Source organism: Marmota flaviventris, chromosome 5 (assembly GCF_047511675.1).
Source record: "Marmota flaviventris isolate mMarFla1 chromosome 5, mMarFla1.hap1, whole genome shotgun sequence".
In the NCBI taxonomy this organism is placed as follows: domain Eukaryota; kingdom Metazoa; phylum Chordata; class Mammalia; order Rodentia; family Sciuridae; genus Marmota; species Marmota flaviventris.
Genome location: NC_092502.1, coordinates 105,821,168 through 105,842,477, shown reverse-complemented (window position 1 = coordinate 105,842,477; position 21,310 = coordinate 105,821,168). Strand labels below are relative to the sequence as shown.

Genomic DNA, 21,310 nt, shown 5'->3' with positions numbered 1-21,310 from the left:
TGAAGAACATCTGTATGAAACGTGGCTCTGAAGAAACAAACCAGTTAACCCCAGTAGGGTGGCCTTGGAACCTAGGTACCAACTATTAATACAATACAACAGCTATGAATATACTTGGGAAGTAAGACAGAAGGGTCTCACACAGCCATGGTCCTCAGTTCACAAATGGATAACTTTTTGAAAACAATTCACTAAACTAGTGGTTCTCGACATTTATTTCTCAACACTTTTTCATCTTGTATCTGTTTATTGTAATTGACTAAAATTGCATATATTTTTGCATATATTCCTGTGGACATGTGGCTTTGAAATATGTATACATTGTGGAACGGCCAAGTCAAGCTAAATAACATGTGCCTTGCTTCACATACTTAAAATTTTCTGTGGTGAGAACACTTAAAATCTATTCTCTTTGCAATTTGTAAGACTATAATATACTGTTATTAACTATTGTAATCATGTTATACAATATAGATCTATTCCTTCTGACTGAAACTGTGCATTATCCTTGAACCAATATGTCCCTGACATTTTCCCCAAATGAATGCCATGATAATGTGACAGGTGATATTCAAATTATGTCATTAAACGCATTGCTCAAGTTTGTTCTTTTTTGAGAACCTACCCTGTTCTAGATGCTGAGAAAAGACAAATGCTAAATAACATGCACACCCTGTTCTAAACTCTACTTGGGTTTATAATTTACTAAAGCTCAATTCTGGTGGAGGAGAAAATTAACAAGTGAATACAAACGAAGAAGAAAACTATAATTTCAGGCATCAATAAAGGTTAAAGAGACAGGAGAGGTGTGAAAAGCAGAGAGGGAAGACTTCTGAGAAGACAGCTCAGTGGAAAATTAGGTCTTATGCACTTATTCTTTTTTATTTAATATTTTATTAGTTGTTGATGGACCTTTATTTATTTTTATGTGGTGCTGAGAATTGATCCCAGTGCCTCACACATGCTAGGCAAGCACTCGACCACTGAGCCACAACCCCAGCCCTCACTAATTCTTAATTCTGTTCATTCTACTCCAAAAAACTTACTTACATAGGAATTTTTCATAAATGATTTTAAAAAAAAACCTTTTTCTTTTTCACCATCATATTCACAACTTTACTATAGTGAAACACTTGTCTTCCAGTGATTACAACAATAAAACATGCTTATTTAAAAAGTCAAACAATACAAAATTATATGAAATGAAGTGAGAATTTTTAATAATTCTAATATCAAAGATATACAGTATAGTTTCCTGAGTTTCAACAGCCACATAGTAAAATATATATTTGTATATATATTTTTTCTTCTTTTAAGGAAAAAAAATAAGATCAAACTATTGGTAATGTTCTGAAACTACCTTTGTCTGCTTTATCATCTGTCCAACATACAGGTGTCCTTAGGGCAGGACAAGCCTAGGGTTAAGAGTTCCACCACATACAGAACACTTTATATGAAAAAGAGAAAGAGGCAAAAGGACAAAGTAATTTGTTATAGAGGTTACTAAATATACTAAAATGTACACAGTGGCCAGTCCCAGCCCCCAAATTCAACAAATATTTCTGACCAAGGATGAATTTATAATGTCTCCAAGCCTCAGTCTCCTCATCATCTTATCAGATTTACTGTGGAAAACAATGAAATGAAATGTGTAAAGTGCAAAAATACAATGTTGAGGATGCAGCAAATATTAAATAAATAATTGCAAAAATAACTATTATTTTTATTTTTAGGAAAAGAAAATCATAATATGTGAAAACATTTTGAAATGGGACAAGAATAGGGCCCAGAGGGGCACACCTGTAATCCCAGCAACTTGGGAGGCTCAGGCAGGAGGATCGCCAAGTTCAAGACCAGCCTCAGCAACTCAGTGAGGCCCAAAGCAACTTAGAGAGACCTTGCCTCAAAACAACATTAAAAAGGGTTGGGGACGTAGTGGTAAAGGGATCTCTGGGTTCAATTCTCAGTACCAAAAAAAAAACCCCAAGTGGACAAGAACTTTACAAATGTAGTCTTCCATCAGAAATAAAAACAAAAAAAGAGCACAGGTAAAAGATAAGAAAGGGCTCATATAATGGCACCTTGTCTTAAGCCATCCTTCCCTGAAAGTTCCTGAAAAAAAGAGGTCAGCATATTCTCAAAATGTGGCACATACCACTGCAAAGGCATAGAGACTTATACTACTTGGTATAAACCAACCCTAAGGAAACTTTTAAAATGCAGAGAATTGAATTATTCATTCAGTGTAGTGGCCTTTGTCTGAAAATCTAACCCAGGAATAATGTGTATTGAAAAGATGTCTTTTCTGATAATGACAAAATATACCCCTTGAGGAAATCGTATTGGCAGGCAAATTAATCAGGAAAAAATAACCTGGTCTTTGATGAGCTCCACTGCAGACTCCTCAAGATCCAACTCATAACACAGCCTCATGAAAACAGGTCCAAACTTATATTCCCCCAAAGTGACATTTCTGTTCTCTGTATGGTACCTGGTAATCAAAATGATTCAATAAGTCAAAAGGTGGGACACAGTAAAAAGGACAGATAACAGCATGGTATGCACTCTGCTAGGTGCTAAGGACACAATAAGGAATGAGATACTCCAATCTGGAAAGAGAAAAGTGGAGATTTGAACAAAATCAGAGAATCCTGGAGTGCAGAAATATGTCAGGCATTTTAAACAGACTCTATTGGAGGCCAACAAACACTGTGCAATAAAAGCAAGAGGAGAAAATGTACATTGCGATCATTCTCTAAATTAAGCATCAATGGAATTGATCTGAGAATAAGGCTAAGTTAGGAAACAGCAGGGTTCTGTCTCCTCAGAACTGGCCCCACCTACAAGAAAAGAAAGGTAAGGAGCAGGGTTGATGGTCTGGGCTCCTCCAAGCTGGCTTCATGCCCATACAGGACAGCAGACAACTGACACATTTCACAATTTATGGCGATCTCTGCTTTTATAAGCTCACAAAAAAAGCAGGCATATGTGAACCATGACCACCTAGTATAAATTAAATGCACTTATATAATTTGTAAGTCTTGGGAAAAGGTGAATTTCAAGGACAGCAATGTATTTTATGTAGCTTGAGAGTTCTATAGGTGGCCAGTCTGAAACTGCAAAACTGTGAATCAATAGTACAAGTTACTTACAATAACCCACCCTTCCTGTAGACACTGTGAGGATAATCTGGTGAACATGTCAATGATTTTCATGACGTGAATGATTTTAAAATATGGAGAAAAGCTCTGACTTTACAAAAGAGAATATTTTTTACCCTTTGCTGAAATAACTGAGGCAAGTAGGAGAGGCATTATGGCTGGTCTATTCTAAACTTATGTACTGCCCAGGGACTATGTACTTTTGAAGATACACTTTATAATCCAACTTCAGAAGTTATAAATTATTCACTGCTTCATTATAACTCTTTTGAATTAAGTTATGAAAAAACAAGAGCAAGTAGTGGTTAAGGAATTTAGACTCCAATTCCAAAATGCTGGTTCAAATTCCAGCTCTTCTACTTACAAATTATGTAACCATGAGCAAATTAACAAAACCCTTCAGTGCCTCAGTTTCCTCATCTATAAAATGGAGAGAAGAGAACTCAACTCAAAATATTCTGTGAAGATTAAATGAGATAAGACTTGCTTATAGGACACAGGAAGTCCTTAGTATGTTAGCTCTTATACAACGCACAGCATGCTGAGAAACACCTCTAAAATCTGTACTTCAGTACAGTCTCATATGAAACTTGTGCCAGATTAAAAACAACAGAAAGCAAAAACAAATGTTTTCCTGAGTTGACATTTACATTCAAAATGAAATTCAAGACAATAAAAGTGCTAGAAAGTCACTGAGATAATGAACTGCCACTTGACAAGAAATATTCAAGTAAGAGGATGTAATATCCCTCCACAAACCAAATTTCAGCATTTGGTCAAGACTATAAGGGGATTAAGTTACTCCCCATTTGTGGCTTTATTAAAAGATAAAAAACATAAAATTTATTTCTGTTTCAGCTCATGACCCCCTTTCCCATCTTCCCACTTGTCCAGCTATCTACAGAGGGAAAGGCCAACTGGGTAGAATTATTTGCATCAATAAAGAATTGAGAGTCATACTTTGAATGTTTATGATAAAAATAAGAGTGGAAAGAGTGTTCAGAATTTTTAACCCATTTTGCTACTCTTACAAACATCTGTTGGCTTTAGGTAGTAAAAGGAGGAGTGAGAGGGGAAATTGCCAGAAGGTCCCCAATCATTAAACACCATGAAATTTGAGTATGCAACTGTAAATCAGCCTAATCCTTTCGTAAAAACATTATGACATTTTATACTGACAAATTTTAACAAGTCCCTACTGTCTGCTGTGGTTTGGATTTGGTTTGTTCCCCAGGGGTCTGTGTGGTGGAAGCTTGCTCTCAGGGCGACAACAATGAGGTATAAGTATTATTTTAGAGGTGGGGGCCTAATGGAAGGTCCTTAAGTCAACTGAGAATGCTGCAAGGAATTAAGGTGGTTTTTGACCTGTTGGTAGTTCTTGAGAGACAGTTGTTACAAAAGGCCAAGAGTGGCTCCACCTATTCTGTGGCTTCCCACATGCAGATGTGATCACATGGTTCTCATATTCTCCCACTGCTGCCATCAACTACATGGCACCATCAAGAGAAATGAGGTAATGCCAGTGCCATGAGCTAAATAAAACACTTTTTTCATAAGTAACCTGTCTCTAGTGTTCTATTATAGTGATGCAAAGCTGCCTAATACACCCTCTGATCTCCCTCACCCCAAAAAAGAAACAAAGAATTAGTTTTATGCAGAATTGCTCCTCAGGGCTTTATGTATACTGGTGAAAAACTAGAAACAATTTATATGTCCAACATATAGAGGGGACATAGTTATTTAAGGTAGTTAATTTATAATGGAGTATTATATTGTCATCAAAAGGTGTAAGGTTTCCTGGGTGCTGGGCAATATGGCACACAACCACAATCCCAGCAATTTGGGAGGGTGAGGCAGGAGGATTCCAAGTTCAAGGCCAGCCTCAGCAACCTAGCAAGAAAGATCCAGTCTTCACAAAAAGGTAGGGGTGGTGGCAGCAGCTGAGAATGTACTCAATGGCAAAGCACCCCTGGGTTCAATCCCTAGTACAACCACCAAAAATAAATAAATAAATAAATAGATAGATAGATAGATAGATAGATAAGATGCTTTCTGAATATATGTTAATAAAGGAAAATTATGCTATAATATTATTTAGAAAACAAAATATCATTACATATATAATAATAATTATAACTATATAAAATAAAACTTACCAAAAGCGTAACTTTTTGTATAGAAAAAAAATCTGTATAAAAATACTCCCAGTAGCTTCTTAGATTAATAGATGGTGGTCATCAGTTTCTTCCCTCCCTGTATGTGCATGCTGCTCCATCCATCCAGAGGGGGGATCCATTTCCCCTCACTTTGACTTTGTGAGCCAGTGCCACTCAAATTACATTAAAGATTGGTGAGGCATTTCAGGAGAGCACATGTGGCCACATGGAGGTAGCAGAAATTCAAGTGAAGCCTTCTTGGACCCTCCAGCACCTTCTAACATGGGAAGCTCTACTAATAAATCAGAAAGGTCAAACAGGTCTAAGGAGGAAGCAGAACAGCTAGGAGTCCACGGAACTGATCGAAGAAAGAAACACTGAAGCCTGCACTGATATCAGTACTAGGGAATGAGCAAGCACTGGGATTTCTTATTCCATCCGGGAAATGAGGGAAATCAGACTAAGGGAAAAATGCTCCAAAATATTTGTCCTGTATTTGTCCTGTCAATTAGATAGAAGACACAGGAAGAGAAATAAGTTTGTGTATGTTAAGAGGGTAGGGAAGTGGAATCAGTGATTAGATTGATGATTTCTTTGTCCATGAATTACTGTAGCCTGTCCTCAGCCCCTGGCATGTAGTGCAAACCCAGTAAGTGTTCATTCAGTGAATAAATGTCAGTGTCTGGGGTTTAAAGCAAGGCATTTGGACAAGATTTGGAAAGAATCAATGTAGAGGTGATAGCTGAAATCTTAGAGGTGGGTGAAGTTGCTCTGGGAAAGGAACAGAATAATAAGAAAGGAAGGCTGGAGGAATTCTAAAGAAATGCCTCACCTGTACATGACATTTTTAGCCAGCTCCACATCATCCCGGGTCTGACACAAATGAAGCAAAGTTCTCAACTCGTCCTTTAAGATGAGTTTGTTCTGGGTCAATTTCTCTTCCAAGTTTCTAAAATAGGTTTCTGGAAGAAAGCACAGGATGTGGCCATCACTCAGGCTAAGACTGTAAGGGGGTTGACCTCAGGGAAAACGGGAAGCTCACTGCAAAGGGGCACTGAAAGGGGTTGCTGAGCATATAGCTCCCCTCACTGACTGATTCCTCTAGAACACTGAGTGTCATGTGTCCCTAAAGCAAACCTGTGACATAGGGTTACTGGCCCACGCCCCACTCAAAACTTTCTACAACAGAACTTCTACGAGTGGGAGTACACAGAAAGGCATTTTTGATTCTCTGGGAGATCCTCAGGTATGCCAACTTTTGAGAACTACTGTCCCAGAGTCTTACCCAAATAACCTAATCTACAGGAAGCTTACAAGAAGAAAACATAATCAGATACCCAAATCATCAATTAGCAGGGCACCAAACAGGAAAATGAAATTGTGATCTGAACATGGGTTTATCCATGATGTTGACTTCATGTTTCTTTTATCTGGCTCATTTTCACTTTTCTTTCATTCCTCTTGGTTTCTCTTTACTCAGTTCTTAGAAAGCATGCCACAGTACTATATAACTTTTTTAAAAAGTCCACTAGTGAGCATTTAGTAACAGAAGCACTTCAAGGTCATCACAGTCTAGCTTTGTCCCTTATCTTTGTGTCTAATCAACTATAGGGACAAACACCAAAAGGAAGCACTGCTTCTTGGCATTAGGAAGGGGCTACATTATCACTAAATGTGGGGTGGGATGCAAGGCAGGAACCAAGCAAGCATCTGCTTTCCAGGGCTGTTCTCACATTGGAAGCTGCCAAGAAATATCTACAATTTGTTCCAAGGCCCAGAGCTTTGAAGGAATGCTGCTGGAAGTGGCACAATATATATTAAAACACAAAAACTAGAAGTTGATTTACAAGAAGACACACTTGGTTTGACAATGCAAAGGATCTTCTAATCTATTTGTAGAGCCATACAGTGGTTAAAGGTTTTAGAGCCCAGAACCTGGGCTCTGCCATTTGCATGCTCTGGAGGAGACCTTTGTACAGAGACTATATTACTTGTGTATAAAGTGAGATCTCATGGGCTACACGGTATGTCTGAAAACACTTAACACCATACAGTAGCTGCTAGTAAGTAGTAACATTACTGACCTCATTTTCACTCTGCCTCCTATTAGATCTAAGAGGATTTAGTCTATTAAATATTTCTAAGCAATTTCCAATATGAAAGATCTCAAAAGGATAGTTTTACATGTTGAACCTCCTAATCCCTCTTAACAAATCTTAAGAATCCACAATGTCAAAAGATGTATGTTGTACATTAAAAAACAAATCAATCAGCATTTAATGGCTTATCATATATTTATATTCAGAGTCATTCTTTGAGAATGGTTCCTGCACTCAAAGAGCTTAAAGCCTATTCAGGAAGGCAAAATATATTTATACAAAGCTATCTGAAAACAATGATGGAAGAGGGACATGTGAAGGACTATAAACACAATAGGACAGAAGAGTCCTGTCATGAGAGCTATAATGACTCAGTGTGGCAGGACAGACCAGATTTCGTGGAATTGGACAGATACCAGTAGGGACTGAGTAGAGCTGGAGAAACAAGGCAGGGGGTCATTCTGGGTACGGGAATCAGCAAGAGTAACAGAACAGAATTGGGGGTAAAAGCATTATGGAAAGAAGAGCAGTGACCAGATGAATAAGAAGCTACACTGGACACCAGAGAGGGTCGAGTCCATTATGGCAGGGATAGAAGCCATCGGGTAAGGAGCCATATGATATGATATGGTATACAACATAGTGCAGTTGTGGATTCTCAAAATGGAAGAACTGCTGACAGGAGTTTAAAAATGCCAATTTGACAATGTAGTATGTTGGCACTAATTAGATTATCTTTCAGGACATGTGAACCACTGTCAGTTTTATAAAAGTCTATAACAATTGGAAACAACAACTAGATAATGATATGGGGCCCTAACTATAAACCTCAAATAGGTCAAAAATACCTGGGGCAAAAAGAAGTCTAGATTATTCAGTATAATGAACTGGAGATAAACACATTATATCGCACTTCTTAAGTCTTATTTTTGTATTACATACAAAATTGGGTGGTGTTACATAGCAGTATCACTAGTGAAGCAGTGGGGGATGACTGATTTCTAAAGGAACAGCTGGGAAGGAATGAAAGCAAGAAGTGTTACTTGGGTGCTCACAATAATTTCCCAGTGAGAAGGAGAGCTGGGATTATAGCTGGAAAAGTCAATAGAGACAAATTAAGAGTTATTACAAAAGAGGAATGTCTTGGAAATATTCATAAAGGAGTTTGAAGTACCAGGATAAACTCTCTGTTGGAGGGAAGAACAAAGTTTCTCAAATGTTGAAAGGAAATAAACCTAAGATAGTGGTATTCTTGTGTTTTTAGCTTTTGTTACCAGCAATTGAACTCAGTGCTTAACCACTGAGTCACATCCCCAGCCCTTTCTTTTTATTTTATTTAGAAACAGGTCTCACTGAGTTGCTTAGTGCCTCACTGTTGCTGAGGCTGGCTTTGAACTCAGAATTGTCCTGCTTCATCCTTCCAAGCTGCGGGGATTACAGGCATGTGCCACCGCGCCCAGCATGTTTTTAGCTTTTTAACAAAAAAATTTTAAGCTCACCCAAAAGTAGAGAAAAATTACCATCAGCCAACCTCAACAATTATCAATTTTTTTTCCCTCTACACTGCCCCCAAACACACTGGACTTTTTAAACTCCAGGTTTTATACAAATTCCTCCTGTTTTTTAAAAAACCCTTGATGCTACTGACTTAAAAAAATATCAAAATGAGCTAGACTCAATGAATGGTGCATACCTGTAAACCCAGTAACCTGGAAGGCTGAGGCAGGAGGATCACAAATTCAAGGCCAGCCTCAGCAAAGTGGCGAGGCCCTAAGCAACTTAGTGAGACCCCATCTCAAAATAAAAAGTAAAAAGGGCTGGGGATGTGGCTCAGTGGTTAAGCATCCCTGAGTTCAATTCCCAAGTATCAAAAACAAAACAACAAGAAAATCAAAATGCATCATCACATATAGCACCGTTTTATTTCATTCACATGTCTATGTGATTAAATATATTTTTCACTGAAAGCTACATAAAAGTTTGAAAGCCGGTCATCTGGAGTTCTTATATATATGTGTGTATATGCATGTGGCGCCTTTCTATTTGCATCTCTTCTTGGACTCTGGGTCAAGAGGTAAGAGGAAAGCCGTAGACTTTGTAGTAGTAGAGTGTGAAATGAAAGGTGAATCTAAGGGTAGTCCAGGAAGCTAAGAAGAAATGTTATCAACTTGAGATTGAAGGTCACCAAAGCAAAGAATGAATAGAGACAAAGAGGAAACTGAAATGACAGATAAAAGAATTAACAAAATAAATTCTATTTACCTTTGGTGTCAGGAAGATTATATGCAATAGCCAACTTCTTATGTTGAAATTCTTTTAATTTCATGATATTATCTGTAAGTAGATATCTTTTAGCTAAAAATTAGGGGAAAAAAGTTACATCATTTTTACTGCTTTACACTTAGCAAATAACATAAGTAGAGTCTGATCTAATGATCTGATCTTATTGTTATCTATTATAATATGACATAAACTTGGTAGGGAAAAATATCTTGAAACAACCAGCAAATGAAAGTACTCAGTAAAATAAATTTTGTTTGTGTGTGAAAAGAGCTAGTTATTAACTGTGTATGAGGAGTGGTTGACAGGAAGCTGAGATTTGAAGGACAAAATAGTTGTTTGCCATGTGGTTTAAGGATAACAGACATTTTTTTTTAAGCTGTCATTTAAATGTAAAACAAGCATATCGTGTTTTGGTTTATCTGGGAGCATATAGTAGAGTGGAAAAAGCTATTATTCAACCACTGAAACTTCTAGTTTTGTCCTTTGTGAAATAAAAGGATCATGGCCTTTCAGATCTGGACTCTATCCTCAAGATAAATCATCACAACAGCTTAATAATCTGAGAAATATCCATACTTCGGAATTCTCGGCTGTGCATGATATCAAATGGATGAAGAATGGCAAAGTACCCAATAAAAGAATTCTGTGTACTGCTAATATTTATAAAAAGGCAGTCCATGGCATGATTGGGAGGTCTCCACTGTTAACCTAGTTCAAATCTTGCCTCTACCAGTTCCCTGTGACCTTGGGCAAATGACTTTAACATTGTAGTATTTCCTTCTCTGTAAACAGAGGTTTTCTCCCACTCTGAGGAGGTAAACCTCTCCCATTGAGTGTTTGGAGGAAAGGAGTTATTACATGTAAAATGCATTAGAAAAATGTCTGACACAAAGTGCTAAATATGTTTATCATCACTCACTAGCATTCTCAGGTTTAATCATTGGTAAAGTGGTAAGGATAATCTTGAGAACGAGGAAACCCTTTCAAGGTCTTTTTATTTGTAGCAGCAGAGCTGAGAGTCCAAACTAAGATCTTCCCTCCTAAACCCTGCCCAAAGGGTGAGGAGTGTCCCGGGAGAGCAAGTCGCCCCGTGCACTCCTCCTTCCGTTACCACGCACTGGGGGCTTTCACGACCCCCAGGGGTCACTGCCATACCCACGTGCGACTGGAGGGCAAGGGCGCGCTCCAGGCCGATGAGCGATTCTCCAACGAGAAGCCTACCAAGGCTTAACACTCCCTTCCTTTCCATCCCCTCCCCCCCTTCCAAGGCCTGATGCCGCGGATACCTCCGAGTGGGCACCGGCAGCAGTTGGAGCCTGCGGCTTCCACCCCGGGATAAAAAGAAGTCCGTGTCGTTTGCTGCAGAGCTCGTTCCAAGGACCGAAATGCAGCCATATTGTCCCGGGCCGCACCACCTGTGAGAGCTGGGGCGGGGGACGGATCGCCGAAAGCTCAGAACAGGACTCATCCAATCTCTGAGCCCACAGGGCGGACTGTGTCCCGCCCCTTCCCTGCCTACGGCCCCCGGCCGGCCCTCCTCATGGTACGCTCCAAGATGGCGGCCCCCATGGTGCGGCGCTGGCTGCTTCTAGCTCGGAAAGTTCCTCTGCCTCACCTCTACCCGGCAGGTTGGTGACTGCTGCCCTGGTGGGGCTTCTTCATTAGGCCCCTGATTACTCCATTCCTTGAATGAAAGAAGCGACAAGCTTTCCAGAAGAGAGCAAATGCTTTGGGGATCTGGTTGCTAGAGAAGCCATTCGAGGTGTGTGTTAGCGCAGAGAGGAGAGGTAGTCAGTCTCTGACCCATCTCCTTCCTTAAAATAGTAGTATCTGCCAGGTCAAAGGTGTGAGAAGCAGAGGAAGGTTATGGCATGAGAGATTTTGCGTATGATTGTCAGATTTGTGTGTTAAGGTGGTCGTCTTTTTGCCCACCATGAAAAGGTGTAATACATCCACCCCCTGATCTGTTTTGAAATTTTGGTCCTTGAAAGTGTTTCAGAATTAAATGGAGAAAACATTTCTTTTTTGTAGTGGGTAGTTATTTTAGAGACTATTATTGCCCAAGCAATATTATCTGAGAGTAAGCAGGTTCAAGACAGTTTTCTCCCACTCTGAGGTTTCCCAGGAGAGGCATCAGGTAAATGTTTTCCTTACCATCTCGCCTTTCCAGACCCCTGGTCTTCACTTTGCATAAGATTTTTGCAGTATTTATCTCACTTTAACCTAATGACCTTGGACACAATTCTTGAACATTTCTTTGCTATAGTTTTCCAGGTGCAGATAACAAATGCTAATAACTACTTGTAAAATACTTTGAATCTGATGAGGAAAACTTTGGGGAAAAGTTTTTAAGTATTTACAGAAGTCAAGTTTACAATGATTTCAACCAAATAATCTTGGTAGATGTGCATGATTACTTGATTAAAATGCAATAATCATACTTAGTGTTTCCAGTGGCTTTTATCTCCTCTTTTCAACCAATTCCCTTAGCCCCTATTAAAAATTAGCGCACTCTGGCTCACACTTAAGGAACAGCCATTAAATATCAACACAAGATAGGTGGCCACAAGAAGTTTTCTGAAAAGTAAGTGGTTGCCTTAGCTAGTAAAAATATTTAATGCCATGCATTTGGCAAAATTGGTATGCATAAGTATTAGCCACTCTAACAAAGAAATGGAAATTAGGGTGAATTGAGAGACTTTCCAGATGGCATTTTGGATTTAGTTTGAACTGTTGAGCTTCTGGCAAGTTATACTTGTGCTATTCCAACATGGTAGTTATTAGCATGGGTCGCTATTTAAATTTGAAATAAATATAAATAGAATGAAAATTTCAGTTGTATCGTGACACTACTTGTATTTTAAGTGCTCAGAGAATGGATGTGGCTCTTGGCTACTATTTTGGATAACTTAGAATTGAACCTTTTCATTATTGAGAAAGTTATATTGAACAAGCACTGGGTTGGACATAGATGAAAGTAGTCTCAAAGTCAAGAACTGAAAGCTATAAGGGAGGTGATATAAGTAAATAGAGTAGTTCAACACAGACCACTTGGAATTTGAAAATTCTGATAAGGAATAAGGAGCTAGATTTATGGCAAAATTGAAGCATTTGCTCCATTACAGGAGAGGAAAAATGTTTTGTACAAATTCATGACATAGATTTGCAACACTGGTGCTTCTATCTGTTCTTCTTAAAATCATATGGAGGAGTACAACTAAAATGATCAAGAGAATGAAAAGAAATTTAACTGACATGAAACCCAAAAAGAAAATGACATTTATCAAGAGCCTAGAGGAAAGAAACCTACTAGACATCATTACATAGTTGACATTAAAACATTAATAATGCACTCAAATTACTGAGAGGCATTGTTTTCCCATCCTGCATAGAAAGAGGGAAAGAGGCTCACAGATAACATGTACTTTGCCCAGTGTTTCAAAGCATTTATTATTAACAAGGCAAGGATTTAGAGTTACCTTGTGACTCTAAGGCTTATCTATTCCCATAATCACACTGCTTCCCTTTGAATAGGGAGAAATGTTTGGAGACATTTGATTATTGATGGAGCCAGTCAGTTTTCATCAAACTTTGAAATTTTGGTCCTTGAAAGTGTTTCAGAATTAAATGGAGAAAACATTTCTTTTTGTAGTGGTGAGACTATTATTGTCCAAGCAATATTATCTGAGGGTAAGCAGGTTTAAGAAAACTTTGTATATACTTTTAGATGGTATATTCAGAGTAGGATTGAACAGGTTTACAAACCTAGAACTATAAGGCTGGTATCTGTTCCTTTGCTAATTCAACTGTGATCTGAGGAATGTCTTTATCATCATTACCTAGGAACTTATTTAGAAATGTGGAATCTGTTCCTGCTCTGAACCTACAGAATCAGAATCTGCATTTTAACAAAAATTGATATGCATACTAAGATTTGAGAATCTGATCTAGATAGTCCACTTGGCTGTTGTCCACTCCATTCAATGTTCTTTCCCTGATTTTGTAGAAATGCTTTGGTTGTAACATTAATATACAGACCTTCAATTCATGCACAGAAATGGAAAGAATTACAAATGCTGTCATTTATAAAGTATTTCAGAAAGATGAAAATCCTGCTTTAAAAATCTTAACAGAAAATGTGTTCTATTGCTTTTATAGCAAATTAACACAAATTTGGTGGCTTAAAATAGCACAGATTTATCTTAGTATTCTTTGGGTCAACTGTCTGACCTGGGGTCTTATCATACTAAAATTAGGGGGTTGGACTGGATATGTTCCCTTTTGGAGTCTTTAGGGGAGAATCCATTCCTTTGCTTTCTCTGTATTCTAGAGACCTTTGCATCATTGAGAAAGTTATATTGAACAAGACCACTCACATTCCTTGGGTTACAATCCCCTTTCTACATTTTCAACGTGAGCAATGGCCAATCATTGTAAGGTCCTCACTTAACTGTCCTTCACATATCACGTTTACCAGCAGACTCTTCTGTCTCCTATTTTTAAGGACCCTTGTGATTACATTGAACCTATCTGTATAATCTAGGACACTCTCCTATCTGATTAGCAACCTTAATTCCCCTCTACCATGTAACATATTTATAGGTTCTAGTAATGGGGCATGGACATCTTTGAGGGCTATTCTGCCAACCATACTTGGTAACTTATTCCCATGTTTGTCATTGGTTTGTATTAAAGCAACTATAGAAATTATCTATTTGCCAAAATTAAGTTCTTTATCCTTGTATCCATTTCTTTTCATTATACCCTCAATATAGATTGAGAATGATTACCTACTACTTTTTTAAGCAGAAAAAGACATATATAACCAGGCACTGAGTACACATGCTTGTAATCCCAGTGACTAGGGAAGCTGAGGCAGGAGGATTGCAAGTTTGAAATCAGCTCCTGCAATTTAGTGAGATCCCGTCTCAAAATTAAAAAAAAAAAAAAAAAAAAGTTGGGGGAGGGTGTGTGTGCAGGGAATGTAGCTTAGTGGTACAGTGTCCCGGGCTTAATCCTTAGTCACACACACACACACACACACACACACACACACACATACAAAAACATATAAACATACACACATACCTTGGGGGGAGCCTGGGTTTATCTTTTGTAAAGTTATTAGTCCTAATTCATTTTCGTTCTAGTTTGTTCATTTCTCTTGAACAGTTGCACACAGAGGGTGTTCTGACAGTTCTCAAGTCTTCTTTCCATTACCTCTCCAGCTTTGTATTTCTCAATACAGAACACTTGAGCAGTGATCTAAATAATTGTCTTTTCTGACTCCAGAAAAGGAGCCTTCCATAGAAGGGTGGTTTCTTATGCTAGAATGAAGATGTAGAGAACAAATAAGAGATAATAATAATAAAAGTAAAGGATAAACCACTGGTATCTTGAGTAAGTAGCTTAACAGCTTCCTCAGTTCATGTTCACATAGAGAAGGGCTGCCATTGTTCCCCACAGAATTGAGAGAGCCCTTACGGGTTTTAGAAATTGGCATTCAGTTTACATAAAAATGCTGTTATAAGTAATAAATGAATATCTGAATTGATGCTTTTGGTTCTGTGTCAGTGACTGTTAGAGCCTACAGTGACCTTAGGTATCACCTAGTCTTGCTTGATTTGCAATGGTAGAATCTGAAATTTTCTAATAGCTGGTAAAACTCAAACTAGAACTCAGATCTCCTTTCTCCTTAATTGGTGTACAACTCTACACCTAACATAATACCAACAGCTTTTAATCATCCTTCTTGTTTTGATTCCTAAATTTAGGAATATAACTAATAATTTATAATATTGTTTATGAGACGTGACTCAAAGTTATAAATATCTAATACTTTCATAAAATCCATTTGAAATGTGATCACTTAAATAGTTGTTTTTTTAGAATGTCTTTGTGCCCCTTTTGAAACAGTCTTAAGAAACTTTTTCTTACTGTATATATCATTGTTTAAGTTTTAGGACTCAAATTTAGATATTCTAATAAAGATCTGATCTGTGCTTTAGATAAGAGAAGTATTAGATTGTGTATAAATACACATGGATGGATCTGGTTATTTTAATTGAAGGATGGATAGAGAATATCTATTATTATGTTTAATTGGCCCATCCCGTCTAGTTAACGTTTGGCTTATTGTCTGCTATGACCTACAGGTGATCATCAGCCAATCGTTCTATTTTGTTTTTCCTTTTAAAAAATAGGTTATTAAGATATAATACATATGATATACAACTCACCCATTTGAACTATAAAATTCAATGGTTTTTTAATATATGCACACAGTTTGCAGCCATTACAATCAATTTTAGGACAATTTTTATCATTTCAGAAAGAAATCCCATGTTCATTATCAGCCATTTTTCATTTTCCCCCATGATTTCCCAGTCTCCACTCCCAGCCTTCTACAACCAATAATCTACTTTCTGTCTCTATAGTTTTGTCCATTTTGGGATTTCATAAAAATTGAATTATCATATGTGGGTTTTTTGAGGCTGACATCTTTTTTACTTAGCATAATGTTTTGGAGGTCCTTCATTTCTAATTGCCAAATATTCCATTGTAAAGATATACCACGTTTTTATGTTTATTTATTAACTGATGGATATTTGGGCTGTTTCCCATTTGTTGTCCATTATTCATGTACTGCTTATATGTACAAATTTTGTGTAGACCCAAGTGTTCATTTTTCTTGGTTATATCTACCTGGAAGTGAAAGTGGTAGGTCATATGGTAACTCCATGTTAACAGTTTGAGGAACTGCCAAACTGTTTTCCAAAGCAGCTGCTCTACTTTATATTCTCACTGGCAATATATGAGGTTCTAGTTTCTCTGCATCCTCATGAGTATCAAAAAGCCATCATTGTCTGCTGTTTGATTATAGTCATCATTCTCGATGTGAAATGGCATCTCCAGGTGGTTTGGGTTGGTATTTCCCTACTGGCAAATGGTGTTAAGCATCTTTCCATGTGTTTATTAGCTACTTATATGTGCATATTTATTTGTGCACACACATTCAGCCCTCCAGACTCACAGGTTCTGCATCTGTGGATTCAACCAACTGCAAATTGAAAATATGTTTTAAAATTTTCATCTGCACTAAACATGTAATTGTTCTTTTTTTCTTGTCATTATTCCTGAAATAATATAGTAAAACAACTATTTACATTGAATTAAGTATAATAAGTAATTTAGAGCTGATTTAACGTATATGGGGCAGGTATATATACCTAGGTTATATGCAAATACTTAGCCATTTTGTCCCAAAGATTTGAGCATTGAAGAATTTTTATATCCACAGGGGATCTTGGAATTAATCCTCCAAAAACATCCAGGGATGACTCTGTATACATTTTATGGGGTTGTTTTGTTTTATTTTTGAGGACGTCTATTAAATCCTTTGCCAATCTTTCAGTTGACTTTGTTTTGTTTTAAGTTGTAAGCGCTATTATATATTCTGGGTATAAGTCCCTTGTCAGATAAATTATTTGTAAATATTTTTTCCCATTCTGTGGGGTTTTCTTTCACTTTCTTGAAAATGTCCATTGAAACACAAAAGTTTTTAATTTTGATGAAACCACCATTCATTCTTTCTCATTCATTCCTTAAGCTCATGTTTATTGAGCAATGCCAGGCATTGTGCCAGGTACTGGAAATACAACTATGCCATCTTGTGTGTTTCCTTAAATTTGGCTTTTTGAGTTTCTCTTATTTATCACGAGGGTGCTGGGTCACTTATGCAAAATTTGGGTAAATTTGCTAATCCAAGTCAGATGGAAATATTTTCAAGACTAATAGTTTAGGAATTAAACACTGTTCAGCAGTGTTTTGAATTCCATAAAGGAGTTCTAGGGCTCACCTGGGCCATAATTTTTAATGATAAGAAGTTTTCCTTGCCCTGTCAACATTTTGATCCATAAGATTATTGTAAATGATTTCAATTTTTCTGCATCTTTACTTGTTAGAAGATGAATGCATTTTGTAAACTGTGCAGTAGTTGTTTTTTTTTTAAAGTTAATATTAAAATATATAACCTAGTGTGAAGATATGGCAAAGATAGTGTTTCATAGTATGGATATATTAGATGAAATCATTGCAAAACCATGCCTGTTGAGATCATTGCCTTTATTTCCTCAGGAAAAAGATGTCTGCTTTCTGCAGCATATGTGGACAGCCACAAATGGGAAGCAAGAGAAAAAGAACATTGTCACCTCGGTAAGTACCTACCTTGTGGCTGTTCTGTGTGTCATCTGCAGTCACTCTACATGTCTACCTTCATTTACTCATTTGATGTGTTTGTGAAATGATGCTTTATGCTGGTCAATTGAAATAACCATATTTTAAGTCCTAAAAGACCTGTACATTTCTAATATTTCATGTTTGCCTGATGATTAGTCTTCTGAAGTGATAAAATGATTATTTTCCTACTTGTTCATTTTTATCATGCAGTTTTTATGCAGCCTGTCTCTATTTTATAGAATTTCACATTTCTTCTCTTTTTATTTTCAGTCTCTTCATTTTTCTTAACTCTTCTTGTGGTCTTCAGAGCTGTTTTTGACTCTTTTTGTTACCAGGTAACAGGTTTGAAAACAAAGTTGGAATCATTTAGGGAAGATCATTGACCAACATCTTCTCAGAAAATAAGTTCCTAATTATACTTCCCTTGTTTCCTGTGAAATATTGTACAGAAAGCAACCTTTCTTGTATAAAATGCCAAAGCCTAAAAGAAATCACTGACTGTGTGCACATTTTAAAAATGTTCACACTTGAGCCTTTTGGTTCTGCTTGTCCTTTGGTACATACAACATCATCAAGACATTGGCAAAATCAATAGATGGATCATAATTTTATAAGACTGATGTAATTTTTTGAATCAGTACCAGTGCTGATCTAATATTTTCTCTCAGACTTCTTCCACTGTTTGGGGGGAGTTATGTCAGATAAGAATAAAGTCTTCTTTTGTTTATGGATTTTTCCCATTAAGTGTGGGGGACACAGGTGTCAGTATTGCTGACCTTATTGGGTGTTCCAAAATAATTTTATTCCTTGATGATGTGATTGCACAAGCAGAGTTAGCTGTGAGCTCTGGAATGGGTGTATGGGGATGGGTTAGCCAAAGCAGAACTAGAAAGATCTGAGGATGAGTAATCCTAACCTCTCCTCAAGGAACTTACAGTCCGGTTCTGACTGTAAGAGACCCAGCATAGCCTTTTTTATAACAAGTACTTTTTCTCCGGGGGAGTACTGGGGATTGAACTCAGGGGCACTTGTCCACTGAGCCACATCCCTAGCCCTATTTTGTATTTTATTTAGAGACAGGATCTCACTGAGTTGCTTAGAACCTGTCTTTTGCTGAGGCTGTCTTTGAACTCACCATCCTCTTGCCTCAGCCTCCCAAGCTGCTGGGTTTACAGGTGTGCACCACCAAGCCCAGCATAACAAGCACTTTTAATACTCCTCTTTTATTATCTTGAAGTTAAGTTAAAGGATAATATAATCTACCTATTAATAATATTCTTAAAATCTATATCATTACTATGATCCAAAGAAGAAACAAAAGGGAAGTAACTTGCAACAAATGATGTGTATTTCAAAATATAAATAAATGCTTAGGCAAAACTACACTAAAAAGACAATGAAGTAGCTACATACCTGCACTTAAATGTAGAGTCACTGTGAACAATGATAGACAGAAACAGATGAGTACAAATGTGGTATGCTGGAGAATTCAAATACCAGGGTGGCATTATCATAATGACATAATTTTATTTATAAAATGAGTAACTTCAAAGGTCTGTCCTCATACAATTTATGTTGAAGTTGCATTTATAGAAAATATAACTTATTTCAATAATGAAAGAAAAGCCTTTTGTGCTTCTATGTAAAATGAAATTGGTTCTGTTAATTATAAACAGATTTTTTTTTTTTTAGTAGTTATGACTATTTGCCTTACCACAGACATCATGGTATGTGGGGCAAAATTTTTTAACCTTTTATTTGGAAAAATTTCGAACTTAAAAATAATTGCAAAGAGCTCCTCTCTACCTTTTACCCACCTTCACCTGTTGTTACCACTTTGATCCATTTGCTTTTGCTTTCTCACTCTATAGACATATAACACACATTTTTGAAATAATTTGAGAGTTTGTTTCATACATTACAGCCCTTTATCCTGAATACTTCAGCATATATCATCTGACATAAGGATGTTGTTATATACCATAGCACTGTTATCAACTTCAGTAATTTTAATATTAATATAATAATTTAACCTTTTTATATCACTATTTTGTTAATTGACCTCAAAATGTTCTTTATCATATTTTTCCATATTATCATAGGATCCATTATAGGTTTACATTGCATTACATTGTCAAATTTTTTTAGTCTTTAAGCTGAAATTGTTTCATATCCTTTCTTTGTTTCTGATGACATTGTCATTTTTGTAAGATTCTCATTTCTTCTTTAAATAACATATTCTCTTTTGGGGTTTCTCTGTGCTTTCCTCATTAGATTCCAGTTATGTTTCTTCATCCAGAATACTCTTAGTGGTGTATCCCTAGTGATGTATCCCTATCAGAGCATCACATCTGGACACACCAGATATCCTAATGCCTTTACTAGGCTATGTTAACTTTAATCACTTAGTGAAGTGTCTGATTTTTTCCACTGTAAAGTTAACTATCAGTGAGGAGCAAACATCCTGCTGCTTATCAAGTTTCCCCTTACATTTAGCATCCGTTTATGCTTCTGGCCTGGATCAGTCTATACTACAATGGTTGCAAAGTGATGATTTTCCAAATCCATCAGTTCCATCATACTTACTTGTTAGCACTCGGTATTCTACTATAAACAATAGTCTTTCCTTCCTTCCTTCTGTCCCATTTCTTTCTCATTAATTAGTGGGATTTTAAAAAAATGATTATTGCCATCCTTAATTATTTTGGTGGTCCAGTTGTCCCAGAATTGGCCAATACAAGTAAGTCCTCTCAAGCTGGCTTCTGTATTCTCTTTTTCTCTCTCAAAATTTCTTTGTTTTCTCATTTAACAAGATGTTCCAGGTTCATCTTGTACCTTTCCTGCCCTAGGCCTGGACTCGACCTTTTGTTTGAGGAGCTCTGGTTCCTTTTGGTGAGGAACTGCATTAGAAACCAGGATTTAATGTAATTTTTACTTCTCATCCAAAGTAGTGGACAGGGATTGGAAAATATGTATGCATACACACATAAACCCGCCTGTGTGCACATCTGTATCTATATACATGCATGTATCTATATACATACATGTATCTGTATCTATATACATACATGTATCTGTGCAGATACACATACATATATATATATATTTTAGAAACAGAGCTTGTGCCAGTACCATTTCATCTCTGTATGATCTTTCCTTGCCTTGCTCTAGTCTAAATTTGTATCTCTTCCACACTGAGTCCTGGTTCCCACCAGAGACAATGTTCTGATGTGTAGCACAGTCACAGCAATGCTGGTCACCTGCTTTCCCTGTCTTCTGTCCAGAAATTGCCAGCAATTCCTTCCAATCATTGTGACAGTAAAAAAAAAAAAATACCCCCACTTATACTGAAGTGCCTTAAAGGGCCTATACT

At 37.1% G+C, this 21,310-nt stretch overlaps 2 protein-coding genes across 4 annotated transcripts in view; one reads left to right on the top strand and one right to left on the bottom strand.

Annotated features, from left to right (window-relative positions):
• Window positions 1–11,136, bottom strand: part of Ptcd2 (pentatricopeptide repeat domain 2) — a 29,009-nt gene extending 17,873 nt beyond the window's left edge. The window contains exons 1-4 of one of the 3 annotated variants that reach the window (XM_027927875.3): window positions 10,986–11,136; window positions 9,679–9,771; window positions 6,150–6,279; window positions 2,374–2,491 (exon numbers count right to left, since the gene is read on the bottom strand). In XM_027927875.3, the coding sequence (XP_027783676.1) occupies window positions 2,374–2,491; window positions 6,150–6,279; window positions 9,679–9,771; window positions 10,986–11,094 (450 nt within the window). In that variant the 5' untranslated portion in view covers window positions 11,095–11,136. Of the gene's footprint in view, window positions 1–2,373; window positions 2,492–5,317; window positions 6,128–6,149; window positions 6,280–9,678; window positions 9,772–10,985 lie in introns of those variants that run through there. The other 2 variants (XM_027927873.3, XM_071612497.1) reach the window with 2 other exon arrangements.
• A 109-nt stretch (window positions 11,137–11,245) lies between these two features.
• Mrps27 (mitochondrial ribosomal protein S27) overlaps window positions 11,246–21,310 on the top strand; it is a 90,450-nt gene continuing 80,385 nt past the window's right edge. The window contains exons 1-2 of the mRNA XM_027927871.2: window positions 11,246–11,327; window positions 17,836–17,913. Coding sequence (XP_027783672.2) covers window positions 11,255–11,327; window positions 17,836–17,913 — 151 coding nt within the window. The 5' untranslated portion in view covers window positions 11,246–11,254. The remainder of the gene's footprint in view (window positions 11,328–17,835; window positions 17,914–21,310) is intronic.